At 36.9% G+C, this 23,131-nt stretch overlaps 1 protein-coding gene across 3 annotated transcripts; it reads right to left on the reverse strand.

Moving 5' to 3' along the window:
- Positions 1-1,028: 1,028 nt before the first annotated feature.
- Positions 1,029-21,963, reverse strand: unkl (unk like zinc finger). Of its 3 annotated transcripts, XM_030140752.1 has the most exons (16): positions 21,859-21,963; positions 20,993-21,202; positions 17,858-18,034; positions 16,995-17,128; positions 16,768-16,903; positions 15,656-15,773; positions 14,678-14,762; positions 13,587-13,753; positions 12,416-12,604; positions 10,850-10,900; positions 9,268-9,445; positions 9,097-9,186; positions 8,773-9,009; positions 7,135-7,322; positions 4,752-5,009; positions 1,029-4,553 (listed from the first exon to the last, which is right to left on the reverse strand). In XM_030140752.1, the coding sequence occupies exons 1-16, from the start codon at positions 21,921-21,923 to the stop codon at positions 4,398-4,400; spliced, it is 2,439 nt and encodes an 812-aa protein (XP_029996612.1). In that variant the 5' UTR covers positions 21,924-21,963; the 3' UTR covers positions 1,029-4,397. The 3 variants fall into 3 exon arrangements, with proteins under 3 accessions (XP_029996612.1, XP_029996613.1, XP_029996614.1); XM_030140753.1 differs by lacking the exon at positions 12,416-12,604; XM_030140754.1 differs by lacking the exons at positions 10,850-10,900; positions 12,416-12,604.
- Between the last annotated feature and the right edge of the window lie 1,168 nt (positions 21,964-23,131).

A 23,131-nucleotide genomic window follows, 5' to 3' on the forward strand; every position in this document is an offset into this window, starting at 1 on the left:
GGGGTAATTGGTCCGTTAGATAAATGTATGAAATCGTAAGAAAAGTAAGCCGTGCTTACCAAGTTTGCTTCGTATTGGGGGTAAATAGACCACGAGAGATATCGGAACAACTCAGTTTTAATTAAGTCTGTATCTGCCATTGATGTTTGTCACAATCATCATCTGTCCCTGTAATTTACAAAAGAAAACGGAAAAAAAAAAAGAAGAAACTAATTTGGACCACGGCTTTAAGGAGTAGAAAACAAAAGGTAGAAAGAAAGCACCTTACAGTCACTGTAGGCCTATCATCATAACAGCATAAAATGCATAACCATCAATTTCCAAAAATGATTGAGATTATGTAGTTAATCAAAATCAGCAAACAAAATTAACTTCAGAACAGTACTGTAGTGAAGTTTGTATGGCCACTTCAGACAGACAAATGTCATTCACCTTTGACATTCCTTCACTGTAGACAACAATTAAACTGACACTGAATCCTCGCTTAAGGTCAGCATGTGCGAGCCAGTATTGCACAAATCTGCCATAAACGTCATTGTATACTTAACACAAAAACCAAATGTACAAATACACATTTTGTAAGGATCTGACGCATGCATTTTCAATCAACTGACTAATAGCTAACTTTAGACAGAAAAAGGATGCCATCAATTACTGTTAATGAATCTATTTAAGGTACTAGGTGATTTACTTTTTTTTTGTTTTTTTTTTTAAAGATCAAATTAGGTTTCTCACAAATAAAAATTGATGAAATGTAATACAAAAAGAAATAACAACAGTACAGGTCTTTGGTAAAACTGCAAAAAATGGGCTCAAGTCCATTAATGTAAGCAAAAGCCATTGGCATAGTCTTGTCATTTACTCACTAACAGGATATTATGTCCTACTGGGTGAAATATTAAAGCAAAAATCCAACCCAAAACAGAATCCTTGGACTGGGTTCGGCCCCTCGGCACCCTGGGAAAACCACGCCCACTTCACAAATACAGGCTGCTATCTCAATACTTAAGCATATACGTGAATTCTGCTCTAGGGTAAATTTTCCCTTTAGAATACATATTTGGACAGCTACTCGAACACCACTTTGGTTCAGTTTTTTTTTTTTGTTTTTTGTTTAGAATTTCACTCTAGACATCATTAATTTAGTTGGCTTCACAGGCGAAACAAAAACCCACCAAAAGACCCTGTGAAATTAGCTGCGCCGTACACCGCTATTCAGTGTACGGAGGAAACGAAACGCAACACAAAGACATTAATAATAATAATAATAATAACAATAATTTTTTTGTTTTAAAAAAAGGGACAATCTATAGCAGAACAGGTCTGTGACATCATTCTAGGTGATTTGCAAAAGTAGTGAAAATCTGACTCGAATGGATTTACAAATGAAAAGGAAAAATTCAATCAAATAAGGTTTAGTCAGGTTAAGAAGACAGACTATTCCATAGATTCTGAAATCTGAGCTGTGGATGCACAACAACATTCAAACATCTAAATGTATTACAAGAAACTACATTAATACCTTTTCCAGTAGCAGCGAAGCTTGCGGAAATTATTAAGCCTTTACTACTCTAAAAGTAAGTCAATACAAATATTCTGGCAGTGTGACACAGTGCGACCTTTTTTTTTTTTTTTTTTTTAAATTTTATTATTATTTTTTTTTATAGCTGGTTAATATATCGCATAACATGCAATACCAGAAGTGCTTAGCCTGCCTTTTATGCTGTAATATAATCATGAAAATGCTAAAATACCATAACTTGTCTTGATATTTTTCCTCTGAGTTGCTTAATTGTCATTTAAGTGAATGTAAACAATGCATCCTCCCATATTTATAAGTAGCAAAAAGGTGTACCTGGAGATACATGATTTTCTATTGAATTTAAAGCAAGAATAAAAGATTTAACACAGTAGAAGGTCATTTCAATTCGACAAACTAAGCACAAATCCTATGCAAAGTCCAACTTACAGGTTAAACTACGGAATTCCTCATTCTCTGCGGTTACGTTAAAGTTACCCAACTGTTTAAAAAGCGTTTTTTTTTTTTGTTTGTTTAGTTAAGTTTTTTTTTTTGTTAGATGTTGCTATACAAATTCATGTGTCCTACATTACATTTGCATACTCCCAGAAGTTTTTAAATTGTAAAACCTAATTTCAAAGACTGAAGCTGCACCAAAAGAGCACCACGACCGAGGAATGAGTGGGTGGGTGGAAGGGGATGTTCGTCTATAAGGTTGAAGTCAGGACACAGGCACCGACAATGTCTGGTTTCAATTATCATCCGCGGAAATACTTAAATGAGATCGGGCCGAAATACACTGGCATTTGTATGTATACATATTTATATATATATGCGCATATACGGATGTTACGAATTTAGCAGAAACCTGTGCACAAGCTTCAACTACTTGTGTTTTGCTCGGACAATTTTACACATTATCTTTATGACTAAAGGCAAGGCACTTTAGAGTTAGAGGCCGATATGTTCTAGTCAAGGTCAGGAGGCTAGATTCCTACTAAAAAAAAAAAAAAAAAGAAAAAAAAAAAAGGGAAAGAAAATAAAACAAAACAAAACCCACTGTTTCAGGCTTTTAGCAAATACAATACATGCTTTCTAATGGCTAGGCTATAGAAATCTCTACAAAAAAAAACAAAAACAAAAACTAATTGATTGAATAATAGCCTTAACATGTAGCATGTGCCTTACTGATATTACAGCTGCTGGTTATGCCTAAAATACATTTTAAATTTGCACTTATTTGATTGAAATTTTATAAATCTAACTATGAAAAGTAGAAACTATTAAGTATTTTTTTCTATGAAATCTTAATAATATGTAGAACCATGCCATGATTTAACAATAGGAAACATGAAATATTCAAATTATGTTTCACAGTACACACAAAAGCTTCAGACATTAGCTTATATAGAAAAAAATGTATAAATCTACAAAAAGACACAAAAAGAATACCTACAAAGCAGCTTAAAGCAAATTTCTATATACCCTTTAATAAAGTCCCACATCAACAAAGTGCTTTAATAAGAAAAATCAAACCTCTTCAGAAAGTTGGTCAAAATAATGATGCTTGACTGGTCGTTTTTATAAGAAAAATGTTATTTGTATGAAAAAAGTTTGGGTTCGACAAAACTTTACTTAAAGAGGAACACAGAGGACGAAACATTCATGAGTTCTGTTGTTGTGACGAGTCTGGTTTACACACACGCACGCACGCACACATACACAGGTCTGGTTAGATCTTTAAAAATTCGCACATTCTGTTTGTTTTTTTCACTGCAGTGGGATATTTTGGCTAAAATCAGCCTCAGTGTTTAATGGAAACGAGTCCACGAACATTTAAAACAAATTAGTCTGATCAGTGACAGATTTATCGGCGTTATCGTCACGTGTAAAAATCACAACAAAGGAGGATTTCTGCTTTTGTTCATCTGGTTTCTTGGTTTAGTTGTATTCCTCTTTAAATAAAAATCTGCTTTAGCTTTGCCTGTTTTACATTCAACATCACCGTTCTCTTAAGGAGGGTTTTTTTTTTGTTTGTTTGTTTTTTTTACATTTATTTCTCTGTGACTGCGTGTCGGCTCGTCGGAAAGCTGCCTTCGACAAATTTAAGAACCTTTTCTAACAAACTTTTCTCGCTCGCAAAATGACTAAAAAAATGACTTGTGACAAAGGATATCTTAGAAAGTTTTAAAACTAGGACAGACATATTTTTGGTTAAGACAGCGTATTAAAGTACATTTCATTTTTTTATCAAATATAATTTTCTGCTCTTTACTAAAACATTTGACCGAGTTTACGAATATTTCCTGCTGAAGTCCACTGAAATCGCTCTGAAAGTTTAGGTGAAGTGCATTGCGTGAAAGATGCCGTTATCCTCAAGAAACCAGTAAGTGCAGTGTGAAGTACTAAAGATCAAATGACGAACGGTAACGTGGGCAAAAATACCACCTCACACACTTTAAAGTCTTTGTGCATTGAACTTTTACCCAACCTTAATAGTTGCATGTGCCATTTTTTTTTTTTTTTTTTTACCTTATCTTATTTTTATTTTAAAGTCATGTGGGGAAAACTGTGTAATTCATGTGGAAGATGAGAGAGGTCAGACGAGTGCTGCAGGTGATACAGTGCTCTAATTTTACGCACAGGGCTTTTCGTATTGGAGAGAAATTCAGCGGGTGTTCACATAAAACAGGCAAAAACTAAAAGAATCCCCTTTACAGAGTCCGATTAACACCGTGGTTTCATCAGTCAAGCATCATTTCATTCTTACTGAAATCAATCACTGTATGAAACAGACATTGCTCTATAGAAAATGTAATATCTATTAGTAGTTTTTCAAAGGGCTAAATCTTTAAATAGTACCTTGAGTAATTGTACATCACCACTTCAGTATTTTTGTTCTACAGTAGGGGCATTCTGTTTTACTAGGTGCACAGTTCTCACATAGTACATAATGTTGGCAAGGCTGCAGAACAATGCAACGATCATGCTTTTGGCAAACTATACATTTCTTTGACTGAAGCTGATATATAACCTGTTGGGGAAGAGAAGAACGAATATCAGCTGCAACTTAGGAAAACACAGTTCATGCAGTTTTTTGTGTCTGTTTTGTTTTTTTCTTTTCAAATAAGCATGCTTTGATGTAAAACAGAGATCTGAAAGAAACAAAACCATCTCTAAAAGTATTTGGGTGCTACAAATGAAATGCTGTGTGTGATCTAGTCTTTCTTACCCCGTCTATTAGGTCTAGGTCATTACGCAGCTGACTCTGGATGGAGTGAAGCTTTGACAAAGGGAGCTGGTCCAGCTCGCCGTAGCTACGTAGAAGAGGTGTCCCGGGGGTGCGACAAAGCACGTCAAAGTCCCCTTGGAGCTCCTTCAGCTTGCGTTCGGTTTCCTCCCACTTCTGCTCCGCCAGCTGCCGCTCCGCCTCGGCCGTCTTCGCTTGTTCCTTTGCTTCGTGAGCATCTTTCTGGCAGGCTTCGCAGGCCTGGAATGAACAAAGACAGCTGCATTGTCATAATAATAATAGTAATAATAATAATAATAATAATATTTTATTTATAGGTGCCTTTCTTGGCACTCAAGGACACCGTACAGTAAACAGGAGAGTATAAAACAAGCAAAAAAACAGAGTAAAAAGCAAAATGCAGGTTAAAAATTGAACAATGCAATTATGGTAGAGAGAAAGCGGTCCTAAACACATGGGTTTTGAGTTTGGATTTGAAGACAGGGAGTGAAGTGATATTTCTCAGCTCTGGTGGCAAGGAGTTCTAGAGCAGCTGAATGCTCTACTCCCCACGGTGGTGAGACAGGTCATCAAGATATCAACCTCTGTGATGAACCCATCCCAGGAGAACGCTTCGAATGCCAGCAATAAGGAAAATTAATTCACACACTGCATATACTATAATATTATAACATAATAAGATACTTTTATTATTATCATTACTACTTTGCCACTTGTTTCTACTAGCACTTTCCAATGTGCAATTACAATTTTTCACTAATTTTTTTATAGTTATTGTTTTAATTTTTTCTTGTGAGTATATTCAGTGTTGTGCTGCTTTTGGAATCTCAGTTTCCTCTGCCCAAAGGATCAATAAAGTTCTATCTAATCTAATCTGTTCTGTTCACTCTTAGCACGAAACCAGTGGCTCTAACAGATAGAACGCAGAAATACATGACATGGATCCACATCATCTGGGCAGTCACATGACGAAAACATCTCCAATTCGGAATCTATAAGCTGAATTTTGGATTCAAGTGAGAATAATGTAGGAAAAAAACAACAAAAAACCATCTCCTACAGTCATGGACAGCAGGGGTCATGAAACTTCAAAGTATTTTCACTCTGTCTTTATCAAATTAAGACTTGGTTTGGTGTTCAATTTGTTCAATACAAAATTTTCTAAATGGTTCATCTGAAAATAAATAAATAACTAAATTAAGTCCAATCTTGTTTTGTGTTTATATAATGCACAGTGAACGGCAGAAAAACACAAGGCATGTTTTTTTTTTTTTTTCAGTGTTATGGATACTTTTTCTTTGTGTAATAACAGATTATAGGCTACTATATGTTTTATATATGCAATCAATAAATAACAAAAATCCAGAACTTAAGAGTGTCATTCTGCATAATGTGTAAAAAAAAAAAAAAAAACAATTTTAAATACACTAAAGGTCCACTGACAGGTAAAGGCTGCACAAGTTTATAAATCTATCACAACAAACAACTGATGCATTTGGATTTTTTTGCATAAGAAATGCCTCCAAAAGAACAATAATCTCCAATTTGCAATTCAGGCATTTTACACAATATTCAAAATGCAAAAGCACGATTAAGAGTTTCCTTTTACTTCTATGGTAAAGGTCTACAACTCAAGTGTCTCCTGTAAAACAAATGGATAGTTTAGTCACTTTAGTGCAGAAGGAGGACTCAAAAAGTGAATCCCACTGCATTTGCCAACTGCGCGCAACTAATGACACCCCAATTACTCTGAGTTATGTTTTTTTAAATGCAGTACTTGTCATCTCCTCTTAAAAAGCAACAGTCAAAAGACGACAATTTAACCGGAACATTCTTATTTTATTTGGCAGGAGCTGAAAAGATCCTTCTGTTAGCAAACTCTGCCTGGCTGCTGTCCAGCGGTGGTTTGGATGAAATCAGTGGAGGGGGAGGTCCGGTTCTGGAGAACAAGTTACTAGAAAAGGACCACTCTAGTGAAATAAAGTAGGTTTACAATAGTGTGTATTAGTCTAAAATAAGTGGCACAAGCCGTCCAGTGTTATTAAATCGAGTGGAGTTCATGTTTGACGCCCCCTTCTGGACATAAATGAGTGAACTATCCATTTATTTTAATTGACGCATACCTTCATGCCATATCACACACACTGTAATCTTCCTGGAAAAAAGTCTTCTTTTTTTTTGAGACACCCTCTATGTATAGCTATTGTGTGCATACTTCAATATATGCTTATTTATCACAAGTCACATGATCATTCCAAAACTGGACTGTGTTACCGCATATTGCAGATGTTCCTCCTATCATGCAGGCTGATAAACTATAAGAATGAAAGCCACTTGAACACACAGACAGTGAAACCTCACTGACCTGCTTGACCTGATGCCAGGCCTCCTCCCATTGTTTGATCTTCCTCTTGGCCTCATCCAGCTCTCTGAAGAGGCGCGCCACATCAGCACTGCTGGTTGCAGAGGTTAGGCTGCTGTAAACCGGGGATGGACTGGGTGAAAAGCTGCCACTTACAAAGTCCCAAATGTTGCTAGCTCCTCCGTTCAAGCCTGGGCAGTTAAAATCAGAAGATCAAACACAACAAAAGATTATTAGTGCTGGCTCTGTGAGGATATGAACATTCTAAATTCAAGAGTTTCTACTTAGAAATCTTATCTATCTTCCCTAGGATCTGATATCACTACGAGTTCCAAAAGTCAGAACAGAATTGGGAAAGAGAGCCTTTAAATGTTCCGCTCCCACTGCCTAGAACAACTTACAGAGGGAGATTAAACTGAAGGAACCGGTCTCTTTAAATACACCCAAAGTCATTTTAAATGAATGGGAAAAGGGTAAATCTGGATGTAGATGTTTTTCGAATTGATTGCATTGGGTTCTGCTTTGAGATGCTTTTAAGGAACATTGTTGTTATACTTTTAATACATTTTAAAATAATGGTGGTGTTTTATATGTGGGTGCGTCTATGAAACTGGGTTCATTTTGGTACCTGGAACTTTGCCAGCTTTTTAGACCCAATAATAAAAGAGAGATGTTGACATATTTCCCCCCAGGATGTATCTAATGATGATCTTCGATAAATGAAAAAAAATTATACTCTTGCTCTGATCCATCCCAAAATGAATGAATTTTTAACAAAATATTGGGGCCAAAAATAGGACCAAAACTGGGACATGAAAAGCTACCTAGGTGTCTGGATCTGGAAGACAAATCTGTAAATGGTCTTCTATACCACTATAAATAAAGACACTGTGCTAAATTTTAGGATCCTAGTGGCTTTTCTAATCCGACATGTGGGTTTTTCATGAATCTCCACCTCATTCCAGGTTTTGTGTGTAACCCATGGTGTCCACTTGGGTTACATGCAGAACCTGCCCTGTAAAACAAATAAATTGTGGGTGATTTTGCAACAGCGGCCATTTTTGTGAAACACTCTGCCTTGCATAATTAGTTTGATTCACAAAATGTACCTGTAAGAGAATAAAGAGATATTTGAAAAAATAGTAGCCCGAAATTTTTGTGTCCTTTTTACCGTGTTACATGCGGATTTTTGTATAAAAAAAATAATATAAAAAAATATAAAAATGTGTTTTATCTGAAAAAGTGTCTCTTTTATCTCAGCAAATATTTATTTTTAAAACAGACCCAAAGTGCTTCCAAACTTGCTTCATAACATTAGTCTACATCTGATTTGAAATTTCAGCCCCCATGACCCATTTTTAGGGACCAGTTTCATAGAAGCATCCATGTATGTTCTTGGTTTAGTGTTTTATGTTGGTTTTAGAACTGACTTTGTTTTTTATGTCTGTTTTTAGTGTGGCTATATGGCTGTGATTTCGATTTGTGTCACTTCTGCTTTTTCCTGGTTAAATAAAGGTTATAATAATCTTAATCCTCACTTCATAGGTTTGGAAACAGTGGTTTGAGAATTCACTTTGCCTCTCAGATTCAAAGTCAAATCTGCTTCGAATGCTTCCCAGTGCAGTCGGACTATCAACTTACCCAAAGAGTTCTGAGAAGAGGAGGTGGGTGTCCCCAGGAGGCCGTGCTCTTGCTTGGCCAACATTGCCGAAGGTGGATTTTGCTGAGACACCGTTCCGGAGAGCAGAGACTGAGAGAGGGACTGGGAGAGGGAGCTTAGAGGGGAGGTGGAGAGCGATGAGGAGGAATTGAAAGAGGACGATCGTGCGAGGGAGCCGGGAATGTTCACGGGAGCAGATCCACTTAGCACCCGCTGGCCTATGAGGACAGAGTCGGTTATTTCATTTTCATAATCACGCCGGGATCGCTAGTCACCCCAAAGTCAAACGTTTAGCTAACACTCACTTGTCAATCCTACATTGCTATCTTGTTCCTCCAACTCCTTATCGAGAGACGCAACGTTAATGTCACTGAAGTTGAGGTCGAGCGCAGACCCTGAGGAAGAAAACAGAACACATGAGCGACAGAACAGTGCGGCAGCGACCAGAAATCAGCCGTGTCGTCACCTGCACATACCTATGACGGACTCCACCGTGTTGCTCCCTGGATAGAAAGGAGTGGCTTTTGCATTCATTGTTGATAAGGTGGTGGGTGAGGAACTATCTGAGCCAATACTGGATGCCAAGCTGGATGTTATACTGGAGGTAAAGCTTGATGCCAAAGGGTTCACCGCAGAGAATACAGTATTTTGTGTCTAAAATAGAAGCGCGGAGAGAAAATGTTGCGTTAGCTTTGCAGAAGTCAAAAGAGACACCAACTTTTAAAGCCTGGATAACAACAATGATGAATACCCTTCACTTAGAGGATTAGATACACGCTTAACGACAAACTGGGAGAATATGAAAAAATTTGGAAAGCAGTGATGTCATATATGTAAGGGCCGGACAGTTAAGACCCACTATATAAGCAGTAGTCCACAGCGTAGCACTACACCGATCTATATCAGTGGCTCTGGGGAGGGGGGGTGGGTGAGATGTTAAATTGTGTGTGTTTTGGGTTTTTTTTTCTTCTTTCCTTCCTCTTTTCTCACTCTATCAATGCTGTTTTCTTTTTATTTCTGAATGTGCATTTGTTATGTTGACAAAAAATGAAGCATACTGTAGCAATCGGGGATCTCAAATCTGTACTATGATTAGGGATGGGAATCGAGAACTGGTTCTTTTTGACAACCGGATCCCAGTAGCTCGATTCCTTGGAATCGTTTGCCTGCCTGCTTAACAATTCTGCTTATCGATTCCGCCTTTGTTGCGCATGCGCTATGCCACGCCTATGCTGCATTGCTTTGGTCAGAACGTAGCCAACATGGCGTTGAGGCAGAAACGGTCTAAAATGACGACACCAGGTCCACTTGTGACACTTGCAAAGCTTCGATTTCTTCAAAAGGGTGGAATCCCTCCAATATGTTCAAACATTTGTCCACAGCATGTGATTCATTTACAGGAATGTCATGTATTTGATACTCGACTTAGTGGCACTTGTGAGTCTAGTGGCTGAGTGAACACCAGGCCGTCATCTGGGCCCAGTTCCGGTTCCAGTGCAGGCAACAAATGTTGTACCCCCTCAAATACAAGTTTCCGAAGGTAGGGGAAAGGAAATGAGGTGCACAACAACAGGAGACGGGCAGAGTCGAACCGGTTCCACATAGTAGAAATGCGGCAATAGAGGAATTAGTAAAGCGTCTTTAGTTTCACTTTCACTGTACAACGCCGCCCCCCCAAACTGGGCCTGGCGTCATCTGTTGTTATTATTTGTACATATTGGATAAGTTATATTTTCTGTGCAGAGATGGAAATGTAAAAGACAGTTAGTGCAAACACATCCATTTGTTCTCTTTTATTCTCTCACCCAATGAGAATCGATAAGAGAATCAGCTCAATAAGCAAAATCAATAATGGGATCGGAATCGTTAAATTCTTATCGAATCCCATCCATAACTATGATAAAGGTTCGCAATGAAATTATCTGAAACACAAGACAGTTAACTTACACTGGTTTACCTTTTACTACTGACGTCATTCAGTCAACCAACAATAACGACCCCAGTTCACACCAATACATGCTAACAGTGTATTATTAATTAACTCTTTTAAACACGTACCTGTTTATCTTGGTCCATCATCTTTTGATCCCCCTGTCCCTTGTTTTTAATCTAAAATAGATTTTATGACAGAAAAAAAAGCATATTTCAATAACACAGCATTATTTTATATGCATGTACACATATTTATTTACAAGTATTGTTTTTAGACTGCCCCAAGTGTAATTTAAATTTAACATGATACATTTTTCTTTACGTCCATGACTACAGACACTTTTTACTGTGATTATAGACAATATAAATCCACAGAGAAGCCTAGTTTTTAGTGTTTCCATTGGGATGTAGGGCTGGATGATAAAACGATGTCACAATGGGATTGCGACAAAATTAAGGTTGATAAAGTTGACTATCTTGTGACATTTTTACGTGACCTAACAGCCTGTCACACAGAGGAAGCGACCTCTGTGAAACAACACATGTGGGTAGATTTTCACATTCATCACATGGTAAATAAATGAACTGAAACAGTGATAGTGGTTTGGTTGAAGTTACAGATGCACTGCTTCTGTTCTGTATCTGTATTCAGGAAACCTTGTAAATTATGAAAGCTTTGAACAGCAAAGACATTAATGCATTTAGCACGCCATGTAAATTCAGAAATCGATATTCAAATCACCAGTTTACTTACTTTTATTTATTTTATCATATTTAACCCAGAAGGACCCAGTTTTATTTTTGACAGTTCCCAAATGAATTTTTCTCTATATTTAACCATCCTTAAGTGATTTATCACCATTTATTGTAATGCTATCTTGAGTATTTTATGTTTTTTCAGTGAGAATCAGGTATTTTCCTACATTTAATTCACTGATCATGTAGATGTTCATATAAACTCAGATTGAATTTGAGGGTTATTACATCAAAAACAGATAAAACTGAAGAAAACGTGACTTTTGCAGCAAGTCTATCATTAACTGAACATAAACAGTCTCCATCCACTGTCATTCATCAAAGTCCATGGGTTGTACTGGCGAATCAACGTTGTAGAAGACGACAGTGTTTCCACAGTAACTACGGAGCCTCTGAACATCTATATCTGACGACCATGAAACGATGACAAACTGGATTTTACACCAATTATTTACATGTATTGATAGGATTAATGGATCAGCGGGTATTGAACAGTTATAAGAGTAGATGCTTTTGGTAGACGGTGGATGTTTGGGTCTTTATGGGTTAACATCAATCAGTATGGGGAAAAAAATACTATTATCATATTTTTTGTCATATCAACCAGCCCTAGTTGGTTGTAAATAGTGTTAGATTGAATCAGATTAAAGTTGGCCTCTTAGAATTAATAGCAAATAGAGAAAGGCTACTCATTCTCAAAAACGGCACATGCATCACATTACAGTGTCTAACACATCGTATGAGCGAGAAATAACTGTAAGAAACAAAAAACTAGTGAATTAATGAAAATGACATAAATATAAAACCAAATAAAAACAAACATGGCCAATAAATGAATGACATAAATAAGGCATTTATTTAAAAATGACTGACAATGAGCCCTGGTTTGTGTATGTGTTGAACTCTTTCTAAAGCTATGGAGAGCAGTCTGTGTACCTGATCCTCACGTTCAAAGCCCGGAGCTTTAGGATAGTTAGACGTCAGAGATGAGACACTGGATGTGGTCGACTCTGAACATAAACTACTATTAGTTAAGGATTTGGGCCTGCTGATGGATCCCACAGGGGATAACAAACTGTCGCTTCCTGAGCTTGGAGTTACAGTTGAGCTATTAGAACATGAAACCTGAGAAAGAGAAGTGGACACGATCTTAATGAAATGACGATGCAGTAAATAGAGAAAACCATTACAAGGTGCAAACTGCGTGCGAGTCTCCATCTAAGCTGAAGAAGATAATGTGTTACAATAAAAAAAACATCAGTACTGGCTAGCTTGTACTAAACCAGGGCTGTCAAACTCATTTTCTTCCGGGGGCCACATTCAGCCCAATTTAATCTGAAGTGGGCCGGACCAGTAAAATAATAGCATGGTAGCCAATAAATAATGACAACTCCAAATTGTTTTACTGCAAAAAACAACATTCAATTATGCCAATATTTACATTCAAAAACTATCCAAACAAAAAGGATGTGAATAACCTGAAAAAAAATGGAATTTGTTGAGAAATATAAGCACAATTTTATCAATATTATGCCTCGATTTATCATTTACAAATGTGCATTATAGGTCAGATCTACAAAGGCACAAAACATTTAGTAACAGGCAAAATATTGTTAAAATTGCACTTAATTTTCTTCAGACATTTCAGGTTGTTGTTGTTATTCACATTTTAAAGGATACTTTGTTAATCTAAACATTTTCATAATTTAATGTTTTTTGCACTAAATCAAAGAGAAAAAAAAATGGTGCTGTCATTATTTAAAGGTTATTATGATACTGTTTTTGAGTTTGATGCCTTAACTTGCACTTTGCATATTAAAATCCCGTGGGCCGGATTGGACCCTTTGGCAGGCCGTTTTTTGCCCCCGGGCCGCATGTTTGACACCTGTGTACTAAACTGTCTTTGGTAGACGCTGACTCTGTTCTTCTAAACATGTTGGGTGAAATGTAAAACAGTCAAAGAAAATGTAAAGTAGCACAAAATGTCTTAACATAAAACATGACAACAAATAAACAACAGCATGATCCTACTGACAAGTAATGGTTGGTGTGACTGGGCAAATAAAATAAAAGGGTAAGACATGCTGCAGCATGAGGGTAAACGTACACTTCCTACTTGGCCGTTGCTACTGGTTGCACTGGTGGTGGAGTTGCCTCCACTGTTCCACTCACTGACGGGACACTCTGAATACTGCTGAGAGCCCAGCTGGGACTGTGAACTCGACTGGATCGCTGTTAGCAATGAGCTCATGGTCTCTTCTGTCGAGGGAATTCCTGGGAGGATTAATTAAAAAAAAAAAAAAAAAACTATCAATCTGCATGAAACCAACATTGCTGATAACAATTATAATGTTCCTTGTGTTCAACTGCATCAATAAGTAACTGATGAAAGACAAATCAGCAGATGATTGAACTTACAAAGCTGTTACTAAATATATAACTAACATTTTTGCTCAAAAGAATGTTAAAACCTTAGAAAGAACAGTACCATCCCTACAGCTTTACTCAGGGTCTATAAAACAGGGTTCCTACACATTTGAAATTTCAAAATTCCATACTTTTTCCAGACCCTAATCTCCAGATATCTTGGTAAAAAAATTCCAACCAGTTTTTATATTTGGGATTTATGAGTCAGTCATCAGAGAAATGACATCTACCCATTATGAGTTCTGCCAACAATGCCTGGCATGTTGAATAGCTCACTCACGAACAGTGTGTGGACATCCCCTGTCCATTAAAGCAGCAGTGAAACTTGATGACACCTGGGCGGGCCTTAAAATGGGTTGGAGGAGGATAAGAGCAGAAGGCTGGGCATTCAACTTGTCAAACTGCCCAAATATTTTCTGGGACGCGTAGCCTACTGTATGTGCTCTCACACAAACATTTTAGCTGCACTAGCAAGCGCCTTAAAAAAACAGATCGATCCATTTCTTTTTTTAGATATCCACAGTTTTATGTTTTGGAAAATAGAACAGTGCTAACAGTCTTGGAAACATGAATGTTTTTCCATACATTTGTCTCCATTTTCCATATTTTTCCAGACCTGGAAATTTATAAAATCAAATTCCATACTTCTCCATACTTGCGTAGGAACCCTGATTAACATACATGAGGCAGCAGTAAAGAGTTAGTCACTTGTTGATCCATAATGTCCTTACACGTTGTACCATCTATGCAGACTGATGAGAATAAACTTACTTTCTACATGTGCAAATGCACAGAACGGTCCTCTGGGACAGTATCCAGTTTGCCGCATATCATTGCATTTGGTAGATTTGTAGATCTTAGATAAAGAAGAAAAGAAAATAGTTACATACAAAATTACCTGCATTTGCACCTTTGAAAAGCTGAAATGACAATAAGACAACACAGTACAGTTGTCCCTCACTATAACGCGGTTCACCTTTCGCGGCTTCGCTGTTCCACGGATTTTTTTTAGTGCAATTTTGCATGCTTTTTTTTTTCACAGTGTATGAACGCGCATTGTGTTCTGCATCCTGACTGGCTAAGGGAGAACCCACGCATTGTGTTCTGCGTCCTGATTGGCTGAGGGACTGTAGTCCATTGTCAATCAATCTCCTCCGTGCCGTGTCTCCTGTACAGTACAGATTGCGTTCAGCTTGCCGAATTTACAAAAATGTTCGATCGCTAGCGGTGTGACTCTAAAGTGCTGTATGTTTGCAAGTTTTCTCCCTGACAAAACCCACAATGTTGATGAAATGTTCTGCACCGACAAAGGCACCTGCGGTCGCACCCAAAAGGCAGAGGAAGACACTAACCATCACACAATAAGTTGGACTTCTGGACATGCTGAGGGAAGGTAGAAGTTACGCAGCTGTTATGTTAATGCCTGTCTGAGAAAAGTGTATAAAGTGTGTGGTGAGGGGTTTTACAGCCTTAAAACATATATAATAATTGTAAAAACTAAAGCTGACTACTTTGCGGATTTTGCCTATTGCGGGTTATTTTTAGAACGTAACCCCCGCGATAAATGAAGGACCACTGTAATGTCAAATACTTGTTGGTATTGGTCTCGTTTAGACTACTTTTTTTTTTTTAATTAAAATGGGAAATTGGTACCAAAACAGGTTGTATTGAATCCAGGGTGTCAGATCTGGTATCAAAATGTTTAACTCTTATACATAGGGCTGGTATGGTAGTAACCACTTCGCTCACCTCCGGGTGAAACTGCTGTTCAGTGCGAGAGTGACAATACTGGCAGCTGTCCCCACTGTCACACTTCGAAGGCTCGCCCCATTCATCCCCATGTTTCACGTTTGGACAAGGAGTTGACCTGCATTCACAGAACCACAGCGTCCAACACAATGCAGCTACACATCACGTTTGTTCTCATTATTTCCATCTCTTAAACATAATGCAGGGTTCGCACACATTTTTCGAGGTCAAATTCAAGCACGTTTAAGGGTCATTTTCAATTTTTTCCAGCAAAGCACCTCATCACTGGGATAAACACATATCTACAGGATGATTATTTTTTTCACAATGATGTACATTGTATTATGCTATAAACATCTAAAAATTATGTTTCATAATAGCAAAAAGTTTAGAAATTAAAAGAGAACACAAAGTTTTATCTAAAAAAAGGGAAGCCACTTGGCATTCTTCAGACACACTCACACCAAGCCAAAGATTAAGATAAAAATATAGCTGGAGTCTACAGTTGCAAAAATCATAATTAGACCAGCCTTGTTTTCTTCCATTTCTTGTCCATTTTAATGCCTGGTACAACTAAAGGTACATTTGTTTGGACAAATATAATGATAACAACAAAAATAGCTCTTAGTAGTTTAATTTCAGAGCTGATATCTAGCCATTTTCCATGGTTTTCTTGATAATAACCAAAATCACTTCAGTTCTTACATCAATAGCTATGGCATTGTACTGCCAAAAACAGTGCTTTTAGGCATTCCGTGTTTTCTTTTCTGTCTCAGTCACATGATACACACAGAAGTTAGTACCTGTTTGCATAACCATTATTTTTGATGACTTTTGATGGTCTAATAATTTTTTCCATGACTGTATCTGAGTGCACCTGGTAATTTTCCTTTTTGACATGAAGTTTTATTTTTCCAAATGTATCACCTCTCTGTAAGTAGCTTTGTCTTGGCATCTAACCTGGCAGAGTTAATATTAAAAATAAATAAATAAAATCACATCACAGAGAACTGAAATTCGAGCACTTTCCAGACCTTGAGAACACAACGTTGAAATTCAAGCATTTTCTAGGATTTCAAGCACCCGCACGAACCCTGATGATGGCATCTCACCTGTACTTGAACTTGCGTGGATTTCGTCTTCGATCTCTACTGTTGTGGTAATGGGGACAAGCATAGCCCTGTCTGCATAGTCTCGGGGGCTTAGTACACTGATCTGTTTTATAATTGGCTAAAACAAAGTTGGTATCTGCAAAAAAAAAAAAAAAAAGCCATTAAGCGTTGATGTATCATTTCCGTCATTTGTGCAGAAAAACATCACTGAGTCCTTTTGTGCCAACCTTGCCAGCGGGGGTCTTCCGTCAGGGTTTTTTCAATCATAGCCTGACTAGCTAACACACCAGGCTGCAGATCAGGAATCCCTTCCCCAGACCCCAGCTGTCCATTTTGGAGGGCCTCTTGTGCTTGGATCTCTCTGTGCCAATGAAATGTTTGTTCAGGTCAGTTTGGGTTGCAGAAAAACAGACAGACAGACACATACACATGCAGGACGCAGAGACAACAACACATTACACAATGCAATTCTGTGTAGGTGCAGAGAAACGATGAACACACACAGTGCGCTTGTATATTAAAAACCTAACGAAAAACAAAAGAGAAAACATTTAAAACTTCAAAACATCTTCCTACTGAGATCAAATATTTACAACAATTACTTAATCATAATTATCTTTTCAGTGATAATTTGATGAGCAAATAAAATAAAGCAATTACAGTGCGATATATTTTCTCTTGTCGTAACAGTTCATCAGAATTAATTACTGATCACCACCAAATGTCATGACTGTACTGAAACACGTCTAATTCTGAGTATGTCACAACACTAGTTACAAAAACTGTGTCACAAAGAAAGCAAAATATTCATTAAAAACCTACTGAATAAAAATAGAATTGTGTGGTGAATCATTAAACTTATTACTACACTGATAGCAGCGGGTCAAATCATTAATAAAACATTTTCATCTATTAAAGGAGGGTGTTTTCAGAAATGCACTGAGCCAAGATCCTACAGCCGACTCAAGATCTGACCCTCCATTACAGATGTCCTGTAAACGTTGAATTATTATGTGAATTGTTTCATCTGTTTATCCTATTGTGAAGCTTGTTCCTGAAGAGTGAGGTCACCGTTTGCTTAGTATGTCACCTGATATCATAGACTGGAGGTCGGAGATCATGTGGCCCGTGAGCAAAAGCACAGTGGAGGCCATTCTTCACACAATGCCCTCGAGCGTCTGTCTCATGGATACAAGTGCCAGTCTTGTAATAGCGTAGATGGTACTTGCGCTCTGTGTCACCAGTGGTCCGGTGTAAATAAGGGCAGCTGAAGACGGCAAGAAATAACAGAAGCTTTTAATGACTCATCTGAAAGATTATGATTTGGCATGCTTTTTTTTTTTAAATTAAATGCAACATAAAATGACCTTATTACAGGAGATCCAACAGAATTTTGCTTTTGAATTTTAGAATGCATCAAGATATGAGTGTTGTCTACAATTGTAAATGTCTGTTCAAGCAGCATGAATCTTTATGAGCATAAAACAGACAGACAATGCAATGGCATTTAAAAAAACAACCCAAACAATGCATTAAGATCACAGCCTGCATGTGAATTACAGTAAAGGGTTAATAAAATTAAATTAAAGCTTATTTTTAAAGAAGAATAACATTTAACGGTAAACATAAGGCTGACACAATACCACTGCCTGAGGAAATGTACGGCAAATAAGCCTCTTGAATAAACCAAATTTTCCTTTCTTGAGTAGCAACAGTTGCTATAGCAACACATAAGGTCATACAAAAATAGCCGCTATTGGCAGAAGAGAAATTGTAAGGTTTGCAGTCATTCACTGTAAGCTATTAGTTCGATATTTTTATTTCAGAGACGCTCAATTAGGTGTCACACACTATTTCCAATTCCCCCATTCACAGAGAGGCCGCTGAAAAGAAGCACAGTCTTATACACTAACTGCTGCAGATTAAATGGGAAACGTGTCACCTATTTCAAGGACTCACACAGTTTCTGTGTCATCACACAGTTCAATCTATGCTCAACTCTTCTAAAGCAACAAACCATCAACAAAATATTTAGAAACCATCACTTCGTCTGTGATGAAAGGGAAGAGGAAAAAAAAAGACAACACGCAAAACAATAGAGGTTGTGTTGTAACGAACAAGAAACTATTTTTGTGTGTACAGATAGGACACTTTGGGAAATGGAAATTTAAAAAAATAAATAAGATGGGGATTAAATATTTGTGATTCAAATCACCACTAGATTTCAGATATAATAGCAGAATATAGCTCTCAGCTCAACCAACGTATAACAAAACTTAGCTACACTTGAACGCGGCAAAACAAAAAGCAATGGAAGAAGCAATCTCAGCAAAACTGCATCTTCGATGTGACACATACCATCAGAAAATGCAGTGAATTTAACTCCAACTATGCTAATACTATACTCATTTTGTGCTCATTTATGCTAATACTCATTTTTGCATCAGGTAGGGGCACCATCTGCATGATGATGTAATTTGCACAATGATACTAAAACATTCTGCTACAGGCAACATCCAGGACTTCTTGAATTCCTGTTTATTAAATAAATACAGATTTATATATGTTCTTTAAATAATTATTTCTTATTTTTGGAAAGTACACAACTGTCCTTTGCAGTAATTTACTAATTAACTACAGGGTTTTCTTAAGGTTTTCATAATGCTTACGCTGTCTAAGACTCAGGCAGACAATAAAAATGTTTGTTTCACATAACTCTGAACCATTATTATCTGTGTATACAAGTTTTGAAAAGGCTGAGCAGATAAAATATACAAAATGCAAAAATTTTAAAAGGGAAGCTTGCAAAAGCAGTCAAATAAGGACAAAATGCTGCATTAAATTTGGCAAAAGTTATTTAGCATTGATTCTTTCCACTCTGCTGTCATTTCACAAAGGTTGTACATAAAATGGCTTGGGTGCTGTGCCTGAGCCTTGTAATAGTACTGCATTGTTATTATAACAGCAGTTGTCTGCAACCTTCAGACTGAAGTGCACTGTACTGACAAAAAAGACCTTGATTACCACACAATAAAGCATTAAACCACACAGATATGGTAAAAAAAAAAAAAAAAAAAGCTACAGCCTAACAGGAAAATGTTTTAAAATGCACAAACAATTCTTTCAACCACAACTATATTCTTTTAATAATAGTAAAATATGAATCGCTCTATGTATGTAAATTGCATGATGTAAAATGCAGCAGTTTCACTCACTTCCAGATATAAAGTACTGTTGTATTATTGTTAAAGGATTTCCCAAATAGTAGACACTGAAGACAAAGAAATCAATTTAAGATAAGATAAGCCTTCATTAGTTCCACAAGGGGAAATTCCAGAAGTCACTACACATAATATCCTGATGAAATGTTTCTAAGATGTTTCACTCACTCATCATAAACCAAAAATCTCAACAAACCTCAGTCATTTGTCAACCTTCAGATTGAAGTGGACTGTACTGACAAAAAAAGACCTTAATTATCACACAATAGAGCATTAAACCACACAGATATGGTAGGAAAAGCTACAGTCTAACAGGAAAATGCTTTAAAATGCACAAACAATTCTTTCAATCATAACTACATTCTTTTAATAATAGTAAAATATAAATCGCTCTATGTATGTAAATTGCATGACGTAAAATGCAGAAGTTTCACTTAGAGCTGCAACCGATTAACCGACTAGTTGCTTGAAGCCAAAGCAAAAATTCCCGATTTGACTCATCGACTCAAATTGATTGAAGGGAAATATTTGATTACGGTTTTCCTCAATTGAAGCTTCTTTGTGCATCACAATAAGCGTCCGTGTGAAACACAACAGTGGAACCAATGTTTAACCGCAGAGAAATGAAGGAAACAAAGCTTTGATTCAGGAGAATTGTGGTTGAATGATTTTTTTTGGATCACTTTGAGTCGATTAATCAGTCGCAGCTCTAGTTTCACTCACTTCCAGATATAAAGTACTGTTGTATTATTGCTAAAGGATTTCCCAACTAGTAGACACTGAAGAAGACGAAATCATTTTAAAGATAAGATAAGATAAGCCTTTACTAGTCCCACAAGGGGAAATTCCAGAAGTCACTACACATAGTATCCTGATGAAATGTTGCTAAGATGTTTCACTCATCATAAACCAAAAATCTCAACAAAACCTCAGTCATTTGTCAGCAGCTGCACCACTACCACAGGCTTTTCTTCACTACGGCATTGACAGAAACGGAGACTTACTCATCTCCATCTGGGCAAATTCCTGTGGTCTCGTCGTATTTGGTGCAGTACACGTCAGGGCTGTAGTTAAAGGTTCCGTCTCTCCTCCTAATGGGTCGTCTTCTCCGCTGGTTGAGAAAATGCCAATGAAAGCACGTAAAGGGTCTGTGCTGCGTACACTTGTGCTGGAGAAACAATGGGCACTGCTCTGTCCTGAACTCCTTCAAGTATCTGCAACAACCACCAAAAGCAAACACAAAGAATTACAACACGGAATCTTATGCAATTGTTAACAAACAGGTGGATTCGAGCCGAAGAAAAACTTCAGAGGAAGCTCCGTGTCGCGTATTGTTGCTAGTCGTAGCCTACTAAATATTTTGGGTCACAAACGTTAGCTTGCTATTCACAAACCAGAAGACGCATGTGTTTTGACGTAACGGCCGTTGGCATTCAATGAGCGTACGTCGATAAATGTGCGTAGCAAGAGGGAACTCAAAATAAGGCCGAGCTATTTACAAGCAGACTGGTTAGCGAGTTCCTGGCTAATCATTTAGCAGTCCAAGTTGACGGTGTTATAACCAAAGGATTACACAAAAGATTTCCTAAACTATGTCAAACAGTTGTAAAACATTCCGATAACAGCTGGCATATCAGTTAAGCGATTTAAGACGCGCGTGTTTCCTACATTTGTAGTGATGTCGTTAGCGTGCAGTCGCTGTTTGCTATGCAACGTTAGGTAGTCACAAAGCCAGGAAAAGCACCATGTTTTAACGCACACCACCAGAGTTGAGGAATGCATGAAAGGCCAACGCGCATCGGTGCATGTGCAAATAACAATTTCGGCGATAAAGAATTACGCTGCTTTTTTTTGCAGCTGCTTTACTCACGTATAGTGGGTAGGTTTCTCGGTTTGAGGAGACGCATTGGCCGCCGTTTTCGAAACCGACGGCATTTTCAGTCAAAACAATGAATTGCGCATGCGTCCAAATCTGTTGCTCGCGTGCATGCACGTCCGCCTGCAAACAGAGACGCAGGGGGCGCTCCGAGAAGAGCCGAAGATGGACGGAGATGGACGAGAAGGAAATGAAATATTTGGATTAAATCGGGGGTTCCCAACCTTTCCAGGCTCCTGACCCCATTTTAACATCACAAATTTCAGGCGACCCCAGATATTCAAAACGGAGGGATTTTATTTGCTAAAATTAATTTGTTTTTGATCGTGTAATAGTTTGTTATATGTTGCAAATAAACGTTAATTTTATGCAACATTTCGGCTATACAGTGTAAATTTTTATTAGTAAATTTTGATTTTTTTTATTTTTTTTTAAAATAAATTATTAGAAATTTCAGGCGATCCCAGACGTTCAAAACAGAGAGATTTTATTTGCTAAAATTAATTTGTTTTTGATCGTGTAATGGTTTGCTACACTATGTTGCAAATAAACGTTAATTTTAGTCAACATTTAGGCTATATAATATATTTTTATTAGTAAGTTTTAATTTTTTAAATTTTTTTTTATAAATTATTAGAAATTTCAGGCGACCCCAGAAGATCAAAATGGAAACATTTTATTTGCTAAAATTATTTTTTTTTAAATCGTGTAACAGTTTGCTATAATATATTGCAAATAAACGTTAAGTTTAGGCAACATTTCGGCTATATAGTGTAAATTTTTAGTAGTAAATTTTGATTTTTTTTTTTTTTTTTTTTTTTAATTTTTTAAAAATAACTTATTTGAAATTTCAGGCAATCCCAGACGTTCAAAACGGAGACATTTTAGTTGCTAAAACTGATTTGTTTTTGATCGTGTAATAGTTTGCTGTAATATGTCACAAATAAATGTTAATTCTAGGCTACATTTAGGCTATATAATGTAATTTTTATTATTAAGTTTTAATTTAATTTCTCTTTTTTAATAAATATTAGAAATTTCAGGCAACCCCAGACATTCGAAATGGAAACATTTTATTTGCTAAAATTGATTTGTTTTTGATCGTGTAATAGTTTGCTACATTATGTTGCAAATAAACATTAATTTTAGGCAACATTTAGGCTATAAAATGTAAATTTTTATTAGTAAGTTTTAATTTTGTATTGTTTTCATAAATTATTAGAAATTTCAGGCAACCCCAGACATTCAAAACGGAGACATTTTATTT

The sequence above is a fragment of the Sphaeramia orbicularis genome, chromosome 8, assembly GCF_902148855.1.
Source record: "Sphaeramia orbicularis chromosome 8, fSphaOr1.1, whole genome shotgun sequence".
Lineage (NCBI taxonomy): Eukaryota > Metazoa > Chordata > Actinopteri > Kurtiformes > Apogonidae > Sphaeramia > Sphaeramia orbicularis.

Coding starts and splice junctions, on each gene's coding strand:
- unkl (XM_030140752.1), bottom strand. CDS start 21,923: ATGCCGTCGGTTTCGAAAACGGCGGCCAATGCGTCTCCTCAAACCGAG. Junction 16,904..16,994: donor GGAAGACCCCCGCTGGCAAG/GTTGGCACAAAA, acceptor TTTTTTTTGCAG/ATACCAACTTTGTTTTAGCC. Junction 13,754..14,677: donor TGCATTTGCACATGTAGAAA/GTAAGTTTATTC, acceptor TAATCCTCCCAG/GAATTCCCTCGACAGAAGAG.